The sequence below is a fragment of the Siniperca chuatsi genome, linkage group LG15 (genome assembly GCF_020085105.1).
Source record: "Siniperca chuatsi isolate FFG_IHB_CAS linkage group LG15, ASM2008510v1, whole genome shotgun sequence".
Taxonomy (NCBI): domain Eukaryota; kingdom Metazoa; phylum Chordata; class Actinopteri; order Centrarchiformes; family Sinipercidae; genus Siniperca; species Siniperca chuatsi.
The window spans coordinates 22,184,345-22,205,987 of NC_058056.1; the positions used below are offsets into that span (position 1 = coordinate 22,184,345).

Here is a 21,643-nt window from a genome sequence, read left to right on the forward strand (position 1 = left end):
TGTAGTTGATACAGTAAACTATCAACTATCATAACTTGCTCATTTTGGAAACCCAATTTAAATTGTTGACAGAAAGTTTAGTAATTTAGCAGTTGAACACTTGCATTCCACCCAGCAAGCATTTGTCTCACATGTACACATGAATTGTTTATTTCTCATCAGTTTCATATCAGTAAATTCTGTACGGTGTTTTCCAGTTCATTAATAAATGTTTATTTTATCTATACATTTTAAAAATGCTAACAAGGCTGTTAATCACTGTTTTACCCTCACATTAATAAATGTTGTATTGCTGAATTAAGTTCATCTCTCTGACAGTAGATCTCTGTACTCAAAGGCAACCGTTATTGGCACAAAGTAGTAGAAATTAAAACAGCAGTATTCATTATGCAGACATTCAGTCCCATGCATCCAAACAACTGTTAGCAGTTAATTAAATTACCATAAAATCAATTTATTTTACATAAATCATTTACTTATATACACTGTGTGAAATGTAAAACCTACTGCAAATTCTTGTTAAGTTTCATTTGTCTATCGGTGTGTTTTATTATTTAGGCAAGTGTTATCGGCACAGAGTAAAAGCCGGATTTAGTGGCAGACTTAGTTCACAGTTTAGCCTGTAGTGGCATTTCATGAAGGCACTGCCTGACCAGCCCCAGTGCGTCCAGGGCAGTACCCCAGGCAAGGGTGACTCCGCAGCCTCCGTGGCCATAGTTGTGGACCACAGGCACCCTGCGACCCTGCAGCTGCACCAGCTCCCTCTCCACCCTCGGGTTCCTCCTGCTGGGCCTCAGACCGACCCACTCGCTGAGAACTCTGGCTTTGCTGAGCGACGGCTCCAGCCTGCTGCAGCGCACCAGGATGCTCTTTGTGTCTCCTTCGTCCACTTGTAGTCGCCAGTCCTCCTCCTGCCTCGTGCCGCCTACAGTGACATTGTGTATGCCGGGGTAGATGTAAGTCATTCCATCTCCATCTCTGATGAAGTGCTGCAGCCAGGGGGCCTCCATCTTGAGGACCTGGCCTCTGACCGGGTACATCTTGTTGTCACCCACCAGCGTTTTGGAGCCCAGACCAGAGCAGTTGACAATGATATCATAGCTGTTGCTCAATTCCTGAAGACTGTTGACCCTCCTCTGTTCCACTTGGCCTCCAGCTTTTCTGAACCTTTACAAAACAGGCATGACAAGAGTTTATGTCGTTAAAGAGAGTGTATTCAACTATTCACCTCTTCCTCAGTGGAAACAAAACATAAATTTAACTGTAATTACTTGTAAAATTTGAGTTTGTTGGAATTTTGACGAACTTTGAAGAACAATAATAATGACCTAACACCTTTGACATGACAGTGAGAGTTTAATATAGAGGACAAACCTCTTCTCAAGCCACAGCAGGTAGGTGGAACATTCACATTTTATGGTGGTGAACGCCTGGCCAAACTTGTGATCCGGAAACCTTTTCAATTCACCGTCAGTCATGAATCGAAAGCCAATCACAGACTCTGACCAGAAGGGCTTCTTATCAGCTGGAACCTCCTTGAAAATTTGACAGCTGGAAAAAGATCAAAACAAAATTCACTGGATTCTAAGAGATCTATTTTAATAGTGGCATGGCTGAGTATTTGCCCTTTTTATAGACCTATAGAACAACTGCTACCCAGAGCTCAGCATTACTCCAGCCTCCGGTGAGTGTTGGGATTGACCAATGGCCAACAGGTGATCAAAACTGTCCTTGAACCAGCGTTTTTGTCTTTCCAAGGGAATATCTGATAGACAGATACAGTAAAATCAGCCATTTTCAACATGCAAAATGTAATGTACTGCGTATGTACATATAAGGGTGGGGATAGATGATTAATTTATATGCATTACAAATGATTTTCATCCTGTTAAAACTGTACTGACTGCATAACATTTTAAAAATATTACACAGGAGATATATATATATAGTTGCATACCTGGAAACTTTGCCGGAAACAGGATCCCAGCAGCTCCATCACTGGTGGTGTCTGGACTGAACTTCTCAGCCAGCAGGGAAACGGAGCACAAAGGAAGAGCCTCAGCGATGCAGACAGCAGTGGAGAAGCCGATCACACCTGCCCCCACTACTGCGACCCTGACACTTTTCATCCTGGACATGTCTGCGTCTCAAATTGGAGGTAAACCGGAGTAAAGAATTGTGTCAAATGCTGCAAGACGACCTTTGTTATGGCTCTTAAAAAGTTAATCCATAACTACTAGCCTTAATGTCCACCTTAACTGATTGCACAGTCCAAGGATCAAGAACACAAAGCCCTACTTCACTGTAATAATGCATTGCATAACAAACATTGTAAAGTGGGCCAGAGAAGCCCCACACAGTCAGGAAGCAAGCTATCAGTGCTGCAAATTGGTCCAGTATTTTTAATCTTGTGTGATTAGAAGTGTTGAGAATTTTTCTTTAATGTAAAACTGGATCATTTTTGTTGATGTTTATATTCAACAATTATCCACACGCATTAAACACAGCATTGACAAATATGAATTATTTTCTCTTCTTCCTTGCTGTTACAATATTCATATTGATTTCAGTAATCAATATCAGATAGGATGGTAAGTAGAAGTAGCCATACAACAGTGTAAAAGTAAAAGTCATGCATTTAAATGTACTTAAAGTATCAAAAGTAAAAGTACTCATTATGCAGCAGAATGGCCCTGTGTTATTATGTATTACATTATTAAATGATCTGATATTGTAAAGAGCTGGTGGTGGAGGTGCAGCTCATTGTAACTACTTTTATAAACTGTTGGGCAGTTTAATCCTACCAGTGTATCATATTTGTAAAAATCTGCCCTAACTAATAATTTAAGCTGTCAAATAAATAGTGCAGTGAAAAATACCACATTTCCCTCTACACTGCTCCAATTTAAAGTAGCATACAAATGTCAATACCCATGTAAAGTGTATGTGACAAACACTTAAGTTAGTTGATGTGTGGTTCATTTTATGGTTTGAAATTCTTTATGACAATCCAACAGATTTTCCTATACAATCAAGCATTTCATTACCAAACAACACTCAAGGAGCAGTTTCTGGAGACTGCAAGTGCGAACTAGATGGGTACTACAAAGCAAGTACAGCCTGGCCACAGTGAGTGATAAGTGAAAGTGATCACGGGGGAACTTGTGCATAATGTACATAATGAAATCGCATTCTGAAAACTTTGTGGCTGACAAAGTGTGAAAAGCAAAACGCAGTCAAAGTAAGAACTCCTTCACCTACCTGTAATGACACTGCCTATCTCCTGCTTTCTCTGCAGAGGACTGTCGGTAAATGTTTTCTGAAGTCTCCTCAGCAATGACAAAGGTTATTTAAATGAACAAAAGTCCACTGTATAAACAATGGCCCGTTTGCACAGATCACTTAAACTAGCTGTTTGTTGAAGCAATATTCAAACAAAAATAGATCATTAAATGCCTGTTCCATGCAGTAAACAGCTGATCTATAAAACCTGTGACGGTATGAAGGAGCTCGTGCGATCCACAGGGTTCGTTATTTCGTTCAGTCTGGCAGACGAAAACCGGAATAACGGGTCTTTTCTTTGTTGTAGGCTTTAATAAAGGAAAATAACCGAGTGGTTTCTTGTTTTCGTCTTGAAATGGAGAGGGGGTTGTAGCTACTTAAGTGGTCTGTCGCTAACACTGGTTAGGCCTAATACCAGTAGGGGGCATTGAAGCTAGTGGTCCGGACCACTTAGTGAGTGGTCTGTGGAGTATCTATCTATCTATCTATCTATCTATCTATCTAGTGCATTTTTTGCGTGTGGTATTATACCAAAACATGGTTTGTAAGTGCCTATTTTTATTTAACCCTGTTTGATTCATATGTCTCAGATCTGATAAAACCTTTTGCTAATCTAGGTTTAGTTAATATTTTGTTATCACAATTAATTAAACTTATAGGTCTAAAGTCTGAAGGGGGGCTCTCTAGAGTTACCTGGTTTTAATATAACAGATTATGGTTTGATACATATATAAATTATCTGACATGTGTCTTGTCATTTGAATGAATAAGGAAATAGGAAATCCGTCCATACCTGGGGCTTTTTGAGTGCCAATGTTTTAATTGTTTGTACTATTTCAACCTCGGATATTTTAATTGTTCTTTGTTATCATGGGAATGTTGTTTCAGTTTAATTGTGTCCAAAAAGAACTTGAGTCTAGTAAAAGTAAAATTAACTATTTTGTCATTAACATCTTATAACATAGATAGATAGATAAAATGTGATAGGCTATAGTGTAGGTAGGTAGAGAGAGAGAGGCTATAGCCTACCTAGATATAAGCATACATTATCTATCTGTCTGTTTGTGAATGTCGCACGGACCCCACAGCATGTACTGCTCAGCTGTGCGTGAGTCTCGTCAAAACATGACCTCTCGCGATAAGTCAGTCACATTCACGCCTTCCGTCCATTACTATAGTAGAAGGTAAGGTCCTAAAAGCTCACTATTTTGAATTACACCGCGGTTTGTGCGCTTTAACTGTTTGGGTCCTATAACAAACAGAAATAAATTGAAATGTAGTTAGTTTAAAACATTATATCAGTCGCCATTTCCGCTAGTTGTTGTCGCCTGTTTGCAGCTAGCAACGGATGCATTGTTTGAGACGGTGTAAGTTAGCTTGCTTGCTAGCTAACCTTCAAGTTGTTGACATCACTGCACAGGGTTTATGTGTAGTTCTGAGAGCACATATTAGTAGGTAAACTTTGTATGAATGTGGTAGACAGTACAAAATACTTTCACTGCACTAAGTTGCTGTGGAAGATATAGTCATGTAAATACAATATTTGTACGGCTGCAAGCAGTATTACTGAAATGATTAATTGATCGATCAGCCATGGACAGTTTTGATAATCAATTAATCGTTTATGTCATATATTAGGGGAAAATGCCAAGTACTCTGTTTAGAGCTTTTCAAAATGTGAGGATTCCTTTTCCATTTTCTTACTTAAGATACATTGTTAATTTGGGTTTTGGACTGTTAAGCAATTTAAAGACATCTCCCTGGACTCATAAAGGGCATTTTTAACTGACATTCATAGACTACAGTATTTTCAATATCAATTAATCTGTTGATTATTTTTTTCAATTAACCAAGTCATTATTTAGTCTATAAACTGGCAGAAAATAGTGGAAAATGTCCAGCACAGTTTCACAAATCGCTTGTTTTGTTCAACCAACAGTCTAAAAGTCAAAGATATTCAATTTACAATGATACAAAACACAGAAAAGCAGATTTTTGTTCATATAAATTACATAAAATGATAACTAGATTATCAAAATTGTTGATGATTAATTTTCTGTTTGTCGACTAACCGTTTAATCCGCTAATCATTGCAGCACTAAACTACAGATTGATCAATACTGAAAATAATCAAAAGTTCCAGCTCTTAAATGTGAAAAACGTACTGTACCTCTGTTTCTGTCTCTGTCTTATGCACTGTAACCCTGTTTTGATAGAGAGTTGCTTTTCATTGCCTACAGGAACAGAAGTGATTGTTTTGAGGGGAAGATGTCTCAGAAAGCAACAACCAGGACTTCATCACTCATGGCCCTTCATTCGGATTCACATAAGCAGAGCATCCTGAGCAAATTCGACAAGCTCAGGAAAAGGGACCTACTGTGCGACATCACTCTTGTTGTGGAAGACGTGCACTTCAAGGCGCACAAAGCCCTCCTGGCAGCAAGCAGCGAGTACTTCTCTCTCATGTTTACGGCAGAAGATCAGATCAGTCAGTCTACCTATCGGCTGGATGGTATGGCAGCTAAGATGTTTGCAGCAGTGCTGGAGTTCATCTACAGCGCCCGGGTGTCTGTGGTCGAGAGCGCCACAGAGCAGCTTCTGGCCACGGCTCGTCTGATGGAGGTCAACGACCTTGTCAAGGTGCTCACTGAACTTACGCGCTCTGCTGCAGCGGATAGAGGTGAGGAGGTAAAGGCAGACATAGCCGAGGTGCCACATGTGTCGAAACGCAAAAGGGGACGGCCAAAGAAAAATGTGGATGTGCCTGTAACAGAGCTGGAGGGCAGAAGTGCACCATGTGAGAGCTCAGAGGAGGGGCAGGCTGGAGATATGGACTGTGATGATATAGTAACTGAGTCACAACCTAAAGACGATGCAGATTATAACCCGGTAGCCCACCAGAGCCGGCAGAGCAAACGCAAAATCAGGCCACCGGTAAAATACAAGAGCTACAAGGTGGGCAGTGACACAGCAGGAAGCAAAGAGCCTGGGAAGAGAGGCAGGAAAAGGAAATACCCCAACACTGAGGCCCGATGTGAGGACTGTGGCAAAGTGTTCAAAAGTCACCTCTTTTTAAAGATTCACCAAAGGACTCATACAGGTAATCTGCCTTGTGAGTTATGATTTAAGGGATGTTCTAGAGGTCAGAAGGAAGGAGAAAAGGCAGGTGGTTTGAATCCCACATCATGAGAAACACCCTCCCTTAAGGATAAGGTTTATTACAAATGTGGTCTTATTTTTATAGTTTTATTATTCCTATAAAAATAGAGTTGTCCTTTAACACATAAGGCAGAGGTACCCATTAAGAAAGATGCTTCCAACTGCAAACATTTCTGTGGAGCTGCTTAGTGGACAAGAAGAGACAGCTTCAGCTGTGCTGTCAGCTCTCAGGTGAACAGTAAATGTCTGCAACTTGTGTGTTTATAGATTGTTGGAAAATGGCATACAGCTCAATTAGGACAGACTAGGGTTTAATTAACAAACAGGCAGCATCTATCAAAAGGAACACATACGGTACCTACCTGCTACCTGCATATACACCAGTACCCTTCACTGTATTTCATAATTTTTCCCCAGGAGAGAAGCCTTTTCAGTGCCTGGTTTGTGGAAAGGGTTTTACCCAGAAGCACACTCTGCTGGTTCACCAGCGCATGCACACTGGAGAAAAGCCGTTTGTCTGTACTGTCTGCTCCAAAGCGCTCTCCACCAAACACTCCCTACATGAGCACATGAACCTCCACGAAGGTAGGATCTTATGAAGTTAGTACTGGGTTTATCATGTTAGTTCTATACTTGGGCTTACACCCGATGTATATAATTTTCTGATGATTACCCTTTTCCCCATCTTTAATGCATGCATCATAAATGTACATAAAAAGGAAATTCTAGAAAGATTATTCTGTTTTTAAATTTGACATTTTAATAAGGTAGACCCTTAAATGTAAATTGTTAGTAAGTTAATTGTTGTAAGAAAATTACATAAAGTTTGTGATTTAGTGTAGTCAGAGTGTATTTAGTCATATTTTGATACATTTCAGAAATCAAATTAATATTGGTGACTATCAAATTGTTACAATTTATTCCCATTTATCATCAAAGTTTATAGTCTGTCAGTGTCTTGTTCTCTATTGCTCTACTATAAATGATTTCGCTGTACCTGCATCCGTAGAAGAGAAATCCTTTAGCTGTGATAAATGTAGAAAGACCTTCACTCAGAAGAGGCAACTTAAAAGCCATTACAGAGTTCATACAGGTAAGAATCACATCACTTCAACAGCAGCGGGTTAATTATAATGTAGTCACTCTAAATGCTGAATAATGTATTCTTTATTTTTAAATAAAGGCAAATCGTTACCAGAATGTGCTCAGTGTCATCACAAGTTTATGGACACGGCTCAGCTGAAAAAGCACCTGAGAACTCATACAGGTAAAGTCAGACAAGGCTTCAACAGAGCTGTAAATAATTTCTGAGCTATTAAAACTAATATTACTGTGTAACTAATATCTACAATATGTGGAAGCACTTGCTGCTGCTGCCAGCTCACAACATTAATAATATCCTTACAGGTGAGAAGCCTTTCACCTGTGAGATTTGTGGAAAGTGTTTTACAGCCAAGAGCACACTGCAGACTCATATCAGAGTTCACAGGTGAGAAATATATTTTAGACCTGAGGCATGAGCTCCCAACAGCTTTAATTTATTCATAGTGTGACTAATCAAAGATGAGTCAACAATCAGTTTAATAAAACCTGCAATAACTGATATCCAGCAGCAACATTAGCATTCATTTGGAGTTGTGTTTCTGACAACCTGTCCAATATTCACACTTTTAGCTCTATTTTTGGTCTCCAATCGGGGAAATGTCTGTCTATTCAGCTGCTAAATGCTTCACTTTGTTCACCAGCTAGTCGTTAAATCTGCTGTTTGGTGCTGAGTAGGTAGTGTACAGTGGATTTTTAGAGCTTTTTTGCTGAAAACAGCTGCCTGCTACAACTGAAAATGACACTATGAGAGCAGAGAGAGTGAACCAAAACAGTAGACCCATGAGCTGTAAAACCAAAACAATGAGCTGAAAGACACTAAAGCGCTCCTTAGAGCTGAGGGGAACTGCAGTCATTTGAATTCTCAGTAAGAGTGCCACCTTAATGCAAATAGTTATGAGTCATTGTTAATATAAAAACATGTATTTATTATAGCCGCTTTAAGATTCAAAACAAACTTAATTAAAATCAAAATTTCCTTTTCCAGAGGCGAGAAGCCATATGACTGCAGCATCTGCACCAAATCATTCTCAGACCCCAGTGCAAGACGACGACATGTCGCCTCCCACTCAGGGAAGAAACCCTTCACCTGCTCCTTCTGCAGCCTTTCGTTTACCCGCCTGGACAATCTGAAAACACACATCAAATCCCACAACAAGGAAAGAGCTGCAACAACAGTAGCGGACGTCGCAGCACCACCAGAGGAGGTGCGTAACATCCTGCAGCTGCAGCAGTACCAGCTGCCCTCCAGCTCTGAACAGGAGATCCAGCTGGTGGTGACGGGAGATGTGGACAACATTAACTTTGTGCCTGGTCAGGACCAGGAGATCAGCATCATCACCACAGAGGGGGAGTCGACAGAATCGGCCCACTCCAGGCTCACCCTCCTCACCCAGTCGTCAGGAAATGTGCAGAATGTGGCTCTGGTCACTCAGGGTGGCGTGGTGGACCAGAGCCCTCAGATTCAGACTATAAGTATGCTGGAGGGCCAGATGGCGCAACAGCCTGAGCAGATGCATGTTATCACTCTGAGTAAAGAGGCGATGGAGCACCTTCAAGCCCATCACGGTCCCCCTCAGCCCCTTCAGATAGCACCACGACCCGTCCAGCAGCTGCAGGTGATGCACCAGCCGATCCAGCAGCTGGCTGTCACTCAGGAGACCACGCAGGGGCAGGTTGGCAGGGAGCAACACAGCCAGGCCATTCATATCAGCGGCCAGAGCAGCCAACCCATCGCCATCAGCCAGACCAGCGAGCAGATCTCCAGCCATCACATCCAGGGACAGACGTTTCAGATCCAGGCAGGGACCGTGTCCTACCTGTACACCACCGGACTGCCGCAGGAGAGCTGAGTGTGGGCCGGATGACTCAAGCTGCCAAATCCAAACTGATAATGCTGCTACAGTTCACGTTAATAATGGGGTAATGGATGAACAAAATCATCATAATAGAGTAAGAATATTTTTAGAGGAACAAGTTTTACTGCAAATTCTATATGTTTAAATTTTCTGTCAACCATTTTCCAAAGCAAACCATAATTAGTATTTTTCTTTAAATCCCTTTGATCCCTTAAATTTGCTTTTGTTTTAAGAATTGAGGTAAAGATAAGTACTAAGCAGAGCATTTTACAGTTGAAAAATGTACTTTTTTTTAAACATTTCTGTACTGATACCGATATATCTAATATCAGTTTAGTTCTAATATCCAAACATCGACATTTTGAAAAGCAAGTTGGTCACATTTAGCATTAAAAAGGTTGCTGTTTGACAGCCAACACTCACGTCTTGGATGATGGAGCTTCTTGTAAGTCTTTAAACTAAATGTTAATTGTAAAGGATTTTGCTATCTCATGCAAGTTTCAGGCATTAGTTAGTTGATTTTCACACTGTGCTGGACATGAATTGAAACCATTAGTTGAGATGAATTATTAATAAATAAATGAATGCATTTAAGACCTGCAATAGGCTTTAGAAAATGGTCAGCAGTAAAATGAAAATAAGCAATTTGTAGAAATAGGAAAAAATGTCAATATTTCTATATCAAATTCATGGACTGACACAATACAATGTTTTATTAAGACATTTTATTTCCAATTGATTAGAAGTGATTACATCATTACTCAATTTTACATGAACAAAGTGTCATGTGAGACTGAAATATGGACCAAAGCAGTATAATGGTGCTGAACTGTGTTTTGAAGGGAAGACACGCATGTATATATGACTGTGGTGGATGACGTTCTAAAATATACTGGACAGTAAAACACCTTGTTGAATGAAAATGAGCCAAACCCTCGCTGAGGTTTATGTCTTAGCTTTGAAAATAACATAAATATGACTTGGTTCACTTCACACACAGCTGCAAAACACACAGTGAATCTTGATCTTCAGTAGTACATCAATATTCAACAGTCAGCACCAGAAACCACAGGTCACCCTGCATGTCAAACAGCATTGTTAAACTAGTTGGTGTTGCTTTATAAGATACCCAGGGCTAAATCTCACAGGTCTGGCAATAACGTCTCAGCAGGCAGGACACGCAGGCGAGACGGATCCTGAAAGAACAACAAGTGCTGATTTGAATCTTGATTGTGTATTTATCCAAGTGTAGCTGTGTAACAGCAGTCTGATTGTATTACTTGATAAAAATGTACAGCATGTTACATGTATCTTGTATCATGTATAGTGAAATATGAAGTTGCAGTCAGCAGAAGGTTAACTTAGCTTAGCATAAAGACTGGAAACAGGGAGAAACAACTAGCCTGGCACTATCCAAAGGTAACAAAATCCACCGACCTACACCTAAAGCTCACCAATTAACACATTATGTCATTTGTTTAATCCATACAAAAACTGAATTGGTTATGTGCCGGACTATTTTTTTGCCAGGCAACCAGTGAAGACTCCAGGAAGTTACTGTGCATGGCCAAGAAATAGTCTAGCACATAATCCCCAATAAAACGGCGAACTGTCGTTTTTTCTGTACACTTTGTTTTTTTTACAGTTTAAACAAACAAGATATAACGTGTTCATCAGTGAGCTTTAGATATGCTGGTAGGCAGATTTTGTTAACCTTGGACAGAGTTGTTTCCCCCTGCTTCCAGTCTTTATGCTAAGCTAAGATAACGTTAACTGGCTACTGACTGTAGCTTCATATTCAACAGACAGCTCTGAGAGAGGTATCGATCTTCTCATCTAACTCTCCGTAAGAAAGCGAATAAGCAAATTTCACCAAAATGTCAAATTATTCCTTTAAGGAACTAATTCAACAATTTATTGATGGAGATCTAGTAATGTGGACATGAATACCAAACACAAAGAGACCTTCACTGGTCTTTTCACTCAGTTTCAACGGTCAAATAAATAAAGAAATGTGTTAAACTTGACTGTTATGTAGCCGTAACGACCAAGAAAAACACCATTTAACATATAATATTACGATAATCAAAATCTCAGACATTATCTTGTCTCGTCATTATATAAAACCCAGCTCTAGTTGCAAAGAGAAATACTTTGAGCATGTGTTGCCCTCTTCCCCACTACCACACTTTTAGAAGTTTAAACTTTAGTTGAACTTGTTAAAATACACTCTACTGTGCTTCTCGGGCTCACTCACTGCTTTAGGTCTGTCAATTCTTATGTTAGTACGGCTCCTGGCTGTTTCTGCTCTCTGGTGTCTTGGCTCTGCAGCAAAGTCCTGAAGTGCGGTGTAGTTTGTAAGGCTGCCAAGCTGCAGGGCGGACTGCTGCTGCTGACTGGCCCTGTGTGGACCTGAGACAGAAATAGAACAGAGACTGCTCCAAAATACAATCTATAATGGAATTTAAAATGTCATCACAAAAAGTTACGAGTATCTGGATAACTTGATGGCTTTAATTTTACTTACTCCTGAACCGCATGAGCAGCCAGAAATCAAGGTATAACTCAGAAGATATTATTTTTTGCAGATTATCACTTCACTGCTCTGAGATGAAGGTGAGACTAAGGTGGGTACAGTACCTGCTGAGGGACTTCTAGTACTCAATCTGCTGACTGACAGCGTGTAATAAGTCCTGCTTTGCCCTGTAATAGAATAGACACAGAGAGAATTTGGACTGAAATGTCAAGTCAAATAATTTGAAATGGAGAAACTCTCATGAAACACAGTTAACCGGAGAAACTGGCCAGTATCCAGTGAGGCACACGGAGGCTCTATCATATTGTCTATCTCTGTTGATGTGTACCTGTTGTAGAGGTGCATCTGGAGAAAGCTGGTTCCATGTTCACCTGGTTCTGCAGTCTGTCCACTTGCTGAAAGGCTTCTTGTTTGAGGCTGCGCTCCTGTTGTAGCTGGCCCCTCACCTACATCCACACAACAGAAAACATTAAGTTAGGAGTATCTTTTTATTACTTGACCTTAAAGTTAAGTTTATTTCTATTTTTAGCCATGCTAGAGGTGTGGCTCTATGGTTTGCAATGTCAGTCGGTTGGTTTGTCCACCACTTTGGTCCAGACTGAAATGTTTCAACAACTATTTGATTGATTGCCAGTTTGTACAGACATTCGTGGTTTCCAGATGATAAAATCTACTGACTGTTGATTCTCTGACTTTTCATCTAGCTCCACCATCTAGGTTATTTTAATTTGTCCAATACTTTGGTTTATGACCAAATACCTGCAAAATTAATGACATCCCCATCAGCCTCAGCTGTACTTTGTGTTTAGTGCTAATTAGCCAATGTTAGCATGCTAAAAAGGTAAACTAAAATGGTGTACATCATACCTGCTGAACATCAGCATGTTAGCATTTAGCTCAAAACACTGCTGTGTCTCAGAGCTGCTAGCATGGCTGTAAACTCTTAGTCTTGTTTCTTTTTATTTGCAATGAAAATTTCTGATTAAACATTAAAGTTGAAAACATTTTGTCTGAAATTTTTTTGTTTGGCTATCTTGAAACATTTTTCATAAGGCACCAATACCAAACTAAAGAGCATCTCTTTTACTTCAAACACTAAAACACAAAAGCAATCTATTAATTTTTTCATGTATTTTAGTAAAAAAAACTAGTTCTTCAGTGTTTAAGTGACTTAAAAAATACATAAACCTAAACAAGAATACGGATATCTGCATTTTTTTCCTTCATAATTTACATCATTGCTGTCAAGTAAAAACCAAGTACTGGACATTTTGGTGATAAACTGGGTAGAGAAATTTCTCCTACTTCTTAAACTAAATTAATCATTAAAAAACCCATTTCATTATCAGAAATATCTATTGTCACAAACCTGAAAAGGGGCCTTTTTTGCTTAGTTCATGAAAAGTTAAAAGTTTGGAGATACAGCACACGGTTTCCACAGGACACCTTTGATATGTAATTATATGTCGGACAACAGAAATACACTCTTCTGTGCAGTCTGTAACTATTTGTGCATCAACATACACACATTGGTCTAATGAAGATCATTTACACACCTGTCGGATCTCTTTGGCACTGCGTTGTCTGTGTAACTGGTTCATCTTGCTGCCCCTGTCCAGCTGCTCGCTGAGCGCCCTCAGCTGTCTCTCTCTGTCCGCCATGTCGGCTCTCATTTGTTCCAGGCTCTGCACTCGATAGCTATCCAGCTCCTGCCTGCTGCGGGCCTCCTGTGCAGACTGATGCCTGGCCACCTGGAGCTCCTCTGTCTGTATCAGTGAGTATTTAGTGAATACAACCCCGGCATTTAACATTATGACAATTTAAAAGACAAGACACAAAAAAGAGAGGGATAATACTTTTAAAGCAGGGATCATTTGAAGACACATACTTGAGAATCTTTCCTCCACAATAAGCTTAAGGAATAGCGAATAAGTAGATACTAAACTCATTAAGTCCAGTTGTAAGAAACACTGTGGTTATCAATTAAATTTCATGTCATATATACGAAAGAACATTGTATGAATGAATGTCAGATGAAACCGGTGAGAGTCAGGTGAGTCTTTTAACTTAAGAACTCAGAAATGTGTGTGTGTGTGTTTGTTTTGCTCTGCGGTCGATGTTCATGTTTGGGCAGCAGTGATGTGTGGATGAGACTTCATGTACCTTCCTGCTGAGCAGCTGCTTGGTGCTGCTGCACTCGGCCTGACAGCGGATCAACGCCTTCCTCGCGGCCTCCAGCTCCTCCTGCAGGAAAACCACCTCCTCCTCTGATGTCATCTTCACTCTGAGAGCCTCAGTGCGACAGGTAATCTCCCTCTAGACAACATGAAAAGTGTTACAACCATTATCCTTATCACTATACTATGTTTACTTTGCCAAACAAAAAGTTTTATTATAAATATGTGGCAGTAAGATAACACAAAAAAGTTCACACAATGAAGATAAAGAAGTTTAAATAAGTTTATGAGTGACAGTGACAAATATTGCAAATAACTATCTGATGAGTCAAAAATATAATTTAATACATACATAAATAAATCAGTAAGTATAAATATATTGTTAAAAAAAAGATACTTTTATATATTGTCCTTTACCTCAAATCAGTTAATTAAATAAATAATAAAAAAGCCAGGTATTTTAGGCACACTTTTCTTGGCAACAAGGAAAATAAAATTTGAATGACATAATTGACTCACAGGACTGAGAAAATAAGAAAAGTGAGGACCTTAAAATAAAAAAGATCCAGTAAAAGATAAATACTGCACATGCTTTTATCTCCTCGGGCCTTGATTATTGCAACAGCCTCTTCTCTTGTCTTAATCAAAAAACTTTGAAACGACTGCAGACTGTTAGGCTTTTAACCAGAACCAAGAGGTACGATCACATCACACCTGTTTTAGCCTCTTTACATTGGCTCCCTGTTTGTTTTAGGATTGATTTTAAGATCTTATTGATTACTTTTAAGGCTTTTCATGACCTGGCTCTAAATTATATTTTAGACCTTTTATTCCCTTATGAACCTTTGCGTAGTTTAAGATCTTCGGGCAGGGGTCTTCTGTCTCTCCCTGAGTCCAGGATGAAAACTAAAGGGGACAGAGCCTTTGCCATCAGGGCCCCGAGGCCCTGGAATGACCTGCCCGAGGAAATTCGGCTGTCTGAGTCAGTGTCTTCTTTTAAGTCTCTTATAAAAATGTACTGAGCTGCCTGTTTATTTTTATTCTTCTTTTTTTTTGCCCTTAATGTATTTTATCATTTACCGTGGTATTTCACTTCATCTTTCTCTCTGTGAAGCACTTTGTTTTGATAAGAGCTCTATAAATAGTTTATTATTATTATTATTATTATAACTGCATGCAAAAGAAAAAGGAAAATATATTATATTATATATAATTATATTATATAATGTATTCAATCATGCTTTTGACATCAGATATTACAAAAATAAAACAGGTCAAAACTAACTAAGAGCGTGCACTGATAATAAAAGACAGTGAGGAACACAGACAGCAAACACAAGCTTTCGATTCTTGGCGTTCCCTTTCACTCAACACATAGTCTGCCTTGTTGTCGTCCTGCGGGGGATGAATATTGAATACTCCTGCATTTTTCTGCTGACCTGCTGAGTTTGAAGCAGCTGTCGGTGAAGTTTCTCCTGGTCGACCAGCTGCCTCCAGCGGCTCAGAGCCTTCAGTTTACAGAGCAGAGCAGTCAGCCGGCTGTTCTCCAGGTTCAACTCATGGACTTCTTCTTTCTAACAAAACAGGTTGGACACACTGGTATGTTTCAAGGGAAGAAATGAAAAAATGCTGTATATTTGTTTTCCTTAACAAAAGTGTATATTATACATCTCTTTTCTAAGTCCAGATTCTTGCATCTGCCTTACTATACCTTTAACTGTGTGAGTCCATCATTGTCTTTGGTGCAGCCGTACTTCTTCTTGAGCTTGATAATTCGGTCCACTCCTTCACCTCTTATTCTGTTCACCATCTCACTCACATTCTGCTCCATCTGCCGGTGGTGCTCATCAAGCTTGGCCTGAGATACAAAGAGGCACAGAGCACAAAAAAGGTCTTTAATGGTTCAAAAAGTAAATAAGATGTGAAACTTGGAAATTGGACAATTAAAGCTGCAAAGAGCAATATAATACAGTAAAGAGAAAACACAGTAGTTTCAACAGTACAGCAACTGTATATGAATACAAGATTACAATATTTAAAATGTGAAGATGAACTTGCAACTTGAACTAATTTTGTCATATGCACTGTGACACTAGAAATCCGTCTGACGTGCACAATCCTCTAAATATAAAGTTGAAATTTGTAGAAATTATGAAAAAAGGGTTTTGCAAAGATATATGTTGGACCAAAGAATCAAGAAAAAAATAATCTTGATACACCTTTACCCATTATTTGATTAAGAAGAGGCCTTCAAACATACAAGATGAAAATTTCTCACCGTTAGCTGGATGCAAGTGGAGGAGAGGTGTCGGACCAAAGGGTCGTAGCGTTCTTTGAATTTGAGACTGAGTTTCTCTTCTAGAATACTCTTCTCTTCTTCCAGGTGAGCAACTTGAGCCTGCAGCGCTGAGATCTCCAACATCATCCCACGACATACAGCAGCCACCTGTTGTACAGTAATGCGGCACAGAAGCATTGTTTATTTTTAGGAACGCACCTGTTTGCCTTGATTTTAGGGGAACGTGTTTTACACAGAAAATGTACTAAATTCTTAATAAAGAGGCATTGTCCAAATACTGCAGAAGATTTTATGGTAATCCGTCTAAGAATTGGCGAGATACAGACACTTTATGTATGTTTTATTTCCCTCTGGACTAACTGACCAGCATTGCCGTTCCTTGAGCCCTGCTGCTATTGTGGCTAAAACTCCAAGTTCCTTTGAGTAAAACACTTAATTTCCCAGCTGCCTCTGTTGAGCTGCTCTGTGGCCAACAACAGCAGAAAACCCAAAACACAGCTCAGCACAAATCTAAGTAAAAGAGTAAATTTTAAGTAAAAACCTAAAATGAGGATTTAAGTCACTTTATCTTGCATGATTTCTCCTATTTCCCAGGAAAAAAAATGGGAAATTCCCTACAAAGTCATTTGTAATTACAGTGGATACCTCTTTGTGAGAGTTGCTTGTCTGAGAGTCCTTAAGAGTCTTTAAATCCTGAGGTTAAAAATGGAAAAGAAATCATACAACACATTAAAGAACAATACAGTCATTATTCTGCAAGCTATAAATCTATGAAAATGGTTACATGTGCTACTAAAAACACCTGGTGATTGGTCTAGTAGGTCTTTCCTGGCAAAAAATCCTTGAAAAACTTATAAACTTATATATAAATGAGCTCTCAATAAACAGCTAATAAAATATACTGTATTGTGTGAAAAGGTGATAATCCCCACATGTACCTGTTCTCTCTGATACAGGAGCTGAGTCTCCTGCTGCAGGATTTGTTCATAAAACTGTGAGTAAAGCAGGAAGCTGCGACGCTCTCGCTCCATCAGGGAACAGCCGAGGTGGGTGAGACACTGCTGGAGGTGATCCTGAGAGACCCTTAGCTGAAATAGGAGACACTCACGAGTCTTATTACTCAGTCAGTAGGACATCATCATGTACAGTAATTTCCAAGGCTGGTTGTCTGCCAAAGTACCAGTGAGCATAACAATATTGGGAGCAAATGTGAGTGTACAAGAGTGCACCGATTTTCCTAAAAATGTGTTTTTATTACAGTTTCTAGTTACCTCACCAAAACTGTAATTGGTGAGCAGAGTTTACCTTTCATCCTTCCATCAGCAATACTGTTTACATTCCCATATTTAAGGTTTAAACATAAGAAAAGGTGAACAAAACAAGGAAATGTATGTCTCTCTTTTTAAGTACCTGACTGTATTTAAAAGGACTTCTGAGTTTCTTACTTTCACTTTAGTATTTTCAGAAGTAACCCAGTAATTTATTTATTTTACAAATATCCAGTGGTATTAACTAAAGTACTCTACTCAAGTACAGTTTTGAGGTAATTTTACTTACTTTATGTTTTACTTCACTACATTTTTCTGACAGCTGGAGTTACTAGTCGCTTTACAGATTAAGATTTCACAAACAAAATGTGATCAATTTATAAAATATGATACTGAGCTATAGATTAAACTATCCAACAGTATATAAAGTAGTTAAAATGTGCTCCACCTCCACCAGCTTTAAAATACTGCTTACATGTTAAAGCATCAGTAATAATATTCCAATAACATGATATAATAACATAACTCTCTGAAAGGAACCATTCTGCCCAATAAATACTTGTACTTTAATACTTTAAGTACATGTTGCTGGTAATACATTTGTACTTTTACTTAAGTGAAATCTTGAATGTAGGACTTTTACTTAAGTAACAGATATGAATGCAAATATCTGTCTTCAGAATTTTTTTTTTCCATGTAAGAGAATACAGTGGCAGCATGTTATTAGCAGGTATTTGCAGGAAGACATAATGTATTTATTGCGCATCATTTGGCCCTTTTCTGCAGATTATGTAATTATTAATTATTATTATTATTAATCTAATTATGTAACAGAGTACCTGTCCCTCGGCCTCTTCAGCTCCCTCCATCAGCTGCTGGATGAACGTCTCCACAATCTGCGGCCGCTCAGGGGACAAACTGTACTTCAGTGGGGCTTTCTTCCACAGCTCTGACCACACACACAATATTTTATATTGTGACTGCAATTCTATAATTTTTTCTTCTGCATTAATTCAGTGCTTAAAGGTAGATTTAGTGTTTTTTGGGTACCTGTAGGGAGGCCTGAGTCCTGTCGAGTTCGCTCTGAAACCACCAGGGTCAGCTCTCTGTTCGTCTTCCTCTGCACCGCCCTGATCATGTCACACTCGGTGCTCTCCAGCAGTTTGTGAAGCTGAGAGGAAGACGGTGTATTTTACAAGGTAATGAGGTCTTGTTACAAACACACAAGGCAATATTTTATGCAGTTAGTAGTTGTACTGTACCTGCCAGGCTTTCACATCAACCTCTGATGCTCCAGGGGGGGGCAGGAGAGACTGGCTGCCAGAAATTAAGACCTCATAGTCCCGCTCCTTACACATTTGTTGAGCCAGAGCTCTCATACTGGGGTAAAAGATTTCAGCTCTGTAAAGCAAGTACAGCCAATTTAAATATGGGGTTAAATAGTACTGTGTATTTAAAACAATTACCATCTGGTTTTAGCCACCAGATGTTAAAAAAGTAGTGCAGTTGAAAATAATCTTACCACAAGTTTCTTTTAGTAGCTGTTCTGGAGCTTTTAATCATATCAGCAGATGGAGTTTGCCCAGTTGTCATGGAATTGAAAATGTTCAAGTTTCCATTTGTTCTAAGAACTTTAAGGGCATTAAATTACCCTTAAATTCTCCTCAGAAAACATGGACATTTGAAACATCTATAATTTCATGACAACTGGGCAAACTCCATCTGCTGCTGAAGAAACTGGGATATGATTGAAAGCTTCAGAACAGCCACTAAATGGACCTTGTGGTGAGATTGTTTTGTCATGTAGTGTTAAACTATTTTGTATAAATATTCAGTATCTTTAAATTTGACTATTTTCAATTTTTTCAAATCCTTACATTTGAAAATGTAAGGATTCAAGGAACTAGTTTATACTAAAGCAGCCATTGAAACACATGAATAAATAAAATCAGGAAATAAAATGCCTTCGTAGCTTTTACAGTATATTATGCATTATTGGTCGTGGATAACACTGACTGGCTGCAGTCTGATACTTATAAACCAAAGGTAAGCAAACATAGACAGCTGTCTGAATGTAATAAAATCCTCACTGTTTCTGAACGTCCCACAGTACCTGTAGAGTTTCACAAACTGTTGATACACACTGGGCGTTCTGAACATTTGAACACCCAAACGTCTTCGAGCCCAGCTCTCCTTGAACACCTGAAGCTGCTTCGTCAGCAGGAGGAAACCTTTCAGCACAGACTGGACTCTGATTGGATCCTGAAGAAGAGCAGTGGAGTCTGACGCACAAGCCTTCTTCTCTTCTTCTTCAGCTTCCAAGGGGAGTTTATCCCCCTAAAACAAAGACAAAACGTAGTTAACATGACATAATGTCAATAATAGAATTGTGTAGGTTTATATCCATAAGCAGCCGTGCTGATACAGGAATTATTTACAGTTTGTATTTACAGATAATCCAAGCTGTTTTGTTTGCCTGCTTAACCATGAATTGCCATAACAATGTATAAACAGTCTTTTACTTCATTAGGTTTTCCATCGTGCAGAAGGTCATCTTTGTTGCCATGGAGACGAACAGGCTCTGCCTCTCTTCCACTGTTCAAGATGTCCTCCATGAGCAGCGACACACCGAGGATCGCTGCGTTGGCCTGCAGTCTGCTGCGATCACTCAGACCACTCAAACACAGCTGCAGACAAACACAACACCTCTCTGAGTAAAGGTAAAAAAGTCTCACTAGCACGGCCCTAGTGCCTGTAATCATTCTTGCATCCCAAAATACGAAACAGATCATTTTGCTGTAGCCTCAGCAGTAGTGGGGTTTACAATGTAAAGTTTGTCCTGAAGGTGATGTAAAAGAGAGAAGCCATTAAATGAAAAAGGTTTGAATGTGATCAGCAAGTTTCACCTTCACCAATCTTTCTGACAGATAATGAGATGAGATAAATAAACTTGAAACTTGAGATAAATTGTGTACAACATTCACAATTTGTCCTGAGGGGTGTACATTTTGCAAATGATAAGAGATCATCATCTAGGAGGCATGATTGTGTGTTTATTTCAAAGCAATCTGTGTGCTAGGGTTTGATATTTGTTGTGTACAAGTGATCATTTTGTCCAGATGATAGGGCTAGAGGGAACAAAGTCATTAGATATCATCAACTGGGGACTAAGTCAATTTGATCCAGAACAAGATTTCTTCAGAGACCACATTGCCATGAAATTTGAGGAAAATACTCTGAGTTACATTGCCACCATTAGGCCACACCACTAAGGCAAAAACATATTAGATGTTTAACCTGCATGCAGTATTCGATGGGAGAGACGTCCCAAACATGCAGAGCGAACAATCCATGACAGGCTATGAAGCTTCTCCATGGATACATCCTGTGTGCCTGCAGGGCAAGACAACATGTGACAAATAAAATATAATAAAATAAATTCCCCCCTAATCATGACATGTAGTATTACACTTTAATCTGATATGATGTGATATTTGTCCACTGATATCACGTAGCTAAATCAACCTGACAGCCTCGAGTCTCTAGAGGTCGAGGAACAGGCAGAGTGAGACTGAACACGTCAGTCTGGATACTGTCACTCAGCAGGGGGAGGGCAGTCGCCATGTTGTCGCTCACACTCTGGTAGGAAGCAACATCACCAGAGGAGAGGAACACCTCCCTGAACACAAGAGAAACATGACAGAAAGGGAGTCTGAACCTTTATTACATAGGGATAGTTAAGAGATGACAGGAAAGTGAGGAGAGAGATGAGGGATGATATGCCGCACATATCCCCAGCCGGTTGCCGACCCCTAGGCCACCAGGGCGCCCCGACAGTATTAAATCTTATGCAGTATCAGGGGTTTAAACTGGCCAAACACCTTACATCAGCCAACAGTTTTAAAGATCAATCAGGGAATTGTAGGTTGCCTAAAGCAAGAAGAAAATTAGACAATATGAAG

At 39.5% G+C, this 21,643-nt stretch overlaps 3 protein-coding genes across 14 annotated transcripts in view; 1 reads left to right on the forward strand and 2 right to left on the reverse strand.

The window, feature by feature from the left end:
* Window positions 1–206: 206 nt before the first annotated feature.
* On the reverse strand, window positions 207–2,138 carry ddo (D-aspartate oxidase). 2 transcript variants are annotated; one of them, XM_044167679.1, is made up of 4 exons: window positions 1,958–2,138; window positions 1,657–1,765; window positions 1,375–1,551; window positions 207–1,167 (listed from the first exon to the last, which is right to left on the reverse strand). In XM_044167679.1, the coding sequence occupies exons 1-4, from the start codon at window positions 2,136–2,138 to the stop codon at window positions 609–611; spliced, it is 1,026 nt and encodes a 341-aa protein (XP_044023614.1). In that variant the 3' UTR covers window positions 207–608. The 2 variants fall into 2 exon arrangements, with proteins under 2 accessions (XP_044023614.1, XP_044023615.1); XM_044167680.1 differs by having other exon boundaries at window positions 1,639–1,765; window positions 1,958–1,997.
* On the forward strand, window positions 2,037–9,823 carry zbtb24 (zinc finger and BTB domain containing 24). 7 transcript variants are annotated; one of them, XM_044167673.1, is made up of 7 exons: window positions 2,037–2,158; window positions 5,523–6,382; window positions 6,859–7,026; window positions 7,451–7,534; window positions 7,625–7,708; window positions 7,849–7,930; window positions 8,531–9,823. In XM_044167673.1, exons 2-7 carry the CDS (start codon window positions 5,551–5,553, stop codon window positions 9,393–9,395), a joined length of 2,115 nt encoding a protein of 704 aa, XP_044023608.1. In that variant the 5' UTR covers window positions 2,037–2,158; window positions 5,523–5,550; the 3' UTR covers window positions 9,396–9,823. The 7 variants fall into 7 exon arrangements, with proteins under 7 accessions (XP_044023608.1, XP_044023601.1, XP_044023605.1 ...); XM_044167666.1 differs by lacking the exon at window positions 2,037–2,158 and adding an exon at window positions 4,326–4,466; XM_044167667.1 differs by lacking the exon at window positions 2,037–2,158 and adding an exon at window positions 4,473–4,737.
* Window positions 9,824–10,111: 288 nt separating this feature from the next.
* si:ch73-242m19.1 overlaps window positions 10,112–21,643 on the reverse strand; it is a 39,907-nt gene continuing 28,375 nt past the window's right edge. For all 5 annotated transcript variants that reach the window (XM_044167656.1, XM_044167657.1, XM_044167660.1 and 2 more), the window contains 18 exons: window positions 21,207–21,360; window positions 20,979–21,074; window positions 20,204–20,368; window positions 19,795–20,018; window positions 18,944–19,082; window positions 18,732–18,852; window positions 18,521–18,630; window positions 17,352–17,501; window positions 17,059–17,106; window positions 16,393–16,560; window positions 15,826–15,972; window positions 15,554–15,688; window positions 14,101–14,253; window positions 13,494–13,703; window positions 12,266–12,383; window positions 12,042–12,104; window positions 11,659–11,813; window positions 10,112–10,597 (listed from right to left, as the gene is read on the reverse strand). In XM_044167656.1, the coding sequence (XP_044023591.1) occupies window positions 10,544–10,597; window positions 11,659–11,813; window positions 12,042–12,104; window positions 12,266–12,383; window positions 13,494–13,703; window positions 14,101–14,253; window positions 15,554–15,688; window positions 15,826–15,972; window positions 16,393–16,560; window positions 17,059–17,106; window positions 17,352–17,501; window positions 18,521–18,630; window positions 18,732–18,852; window positions 18,944–19,082; window positions 19,795–20,018; window positions 20,204–20,368; window positions 20,979–21,074; window positions 21,207–21,360 (2,410 nt within the window). In that variant the 3' untranslated portion in view covers window positions 10,112–10,543. The remainder of the gene's footprint in view (window positions 10,598–11,658; window positions 11,814–12,041; window positions 12,105–12,265; window positions 12,384–13,493; window positions 13,704–14,100; window positions 14,254–15,553; window positions 15,689–15,825; window positions 15,973–16,392; window positions 16,561–17,058; window positions 17,107–17,351; window positions 17,502–18,520; window positions 18,631–18,731; window positions 18,853–18,943; window positions 19,083–19,794; window positions 20,019–20,203; window positions 20,369–20,978; window positions 21,075–21,206; window positions 21,361–21,643) is intronic.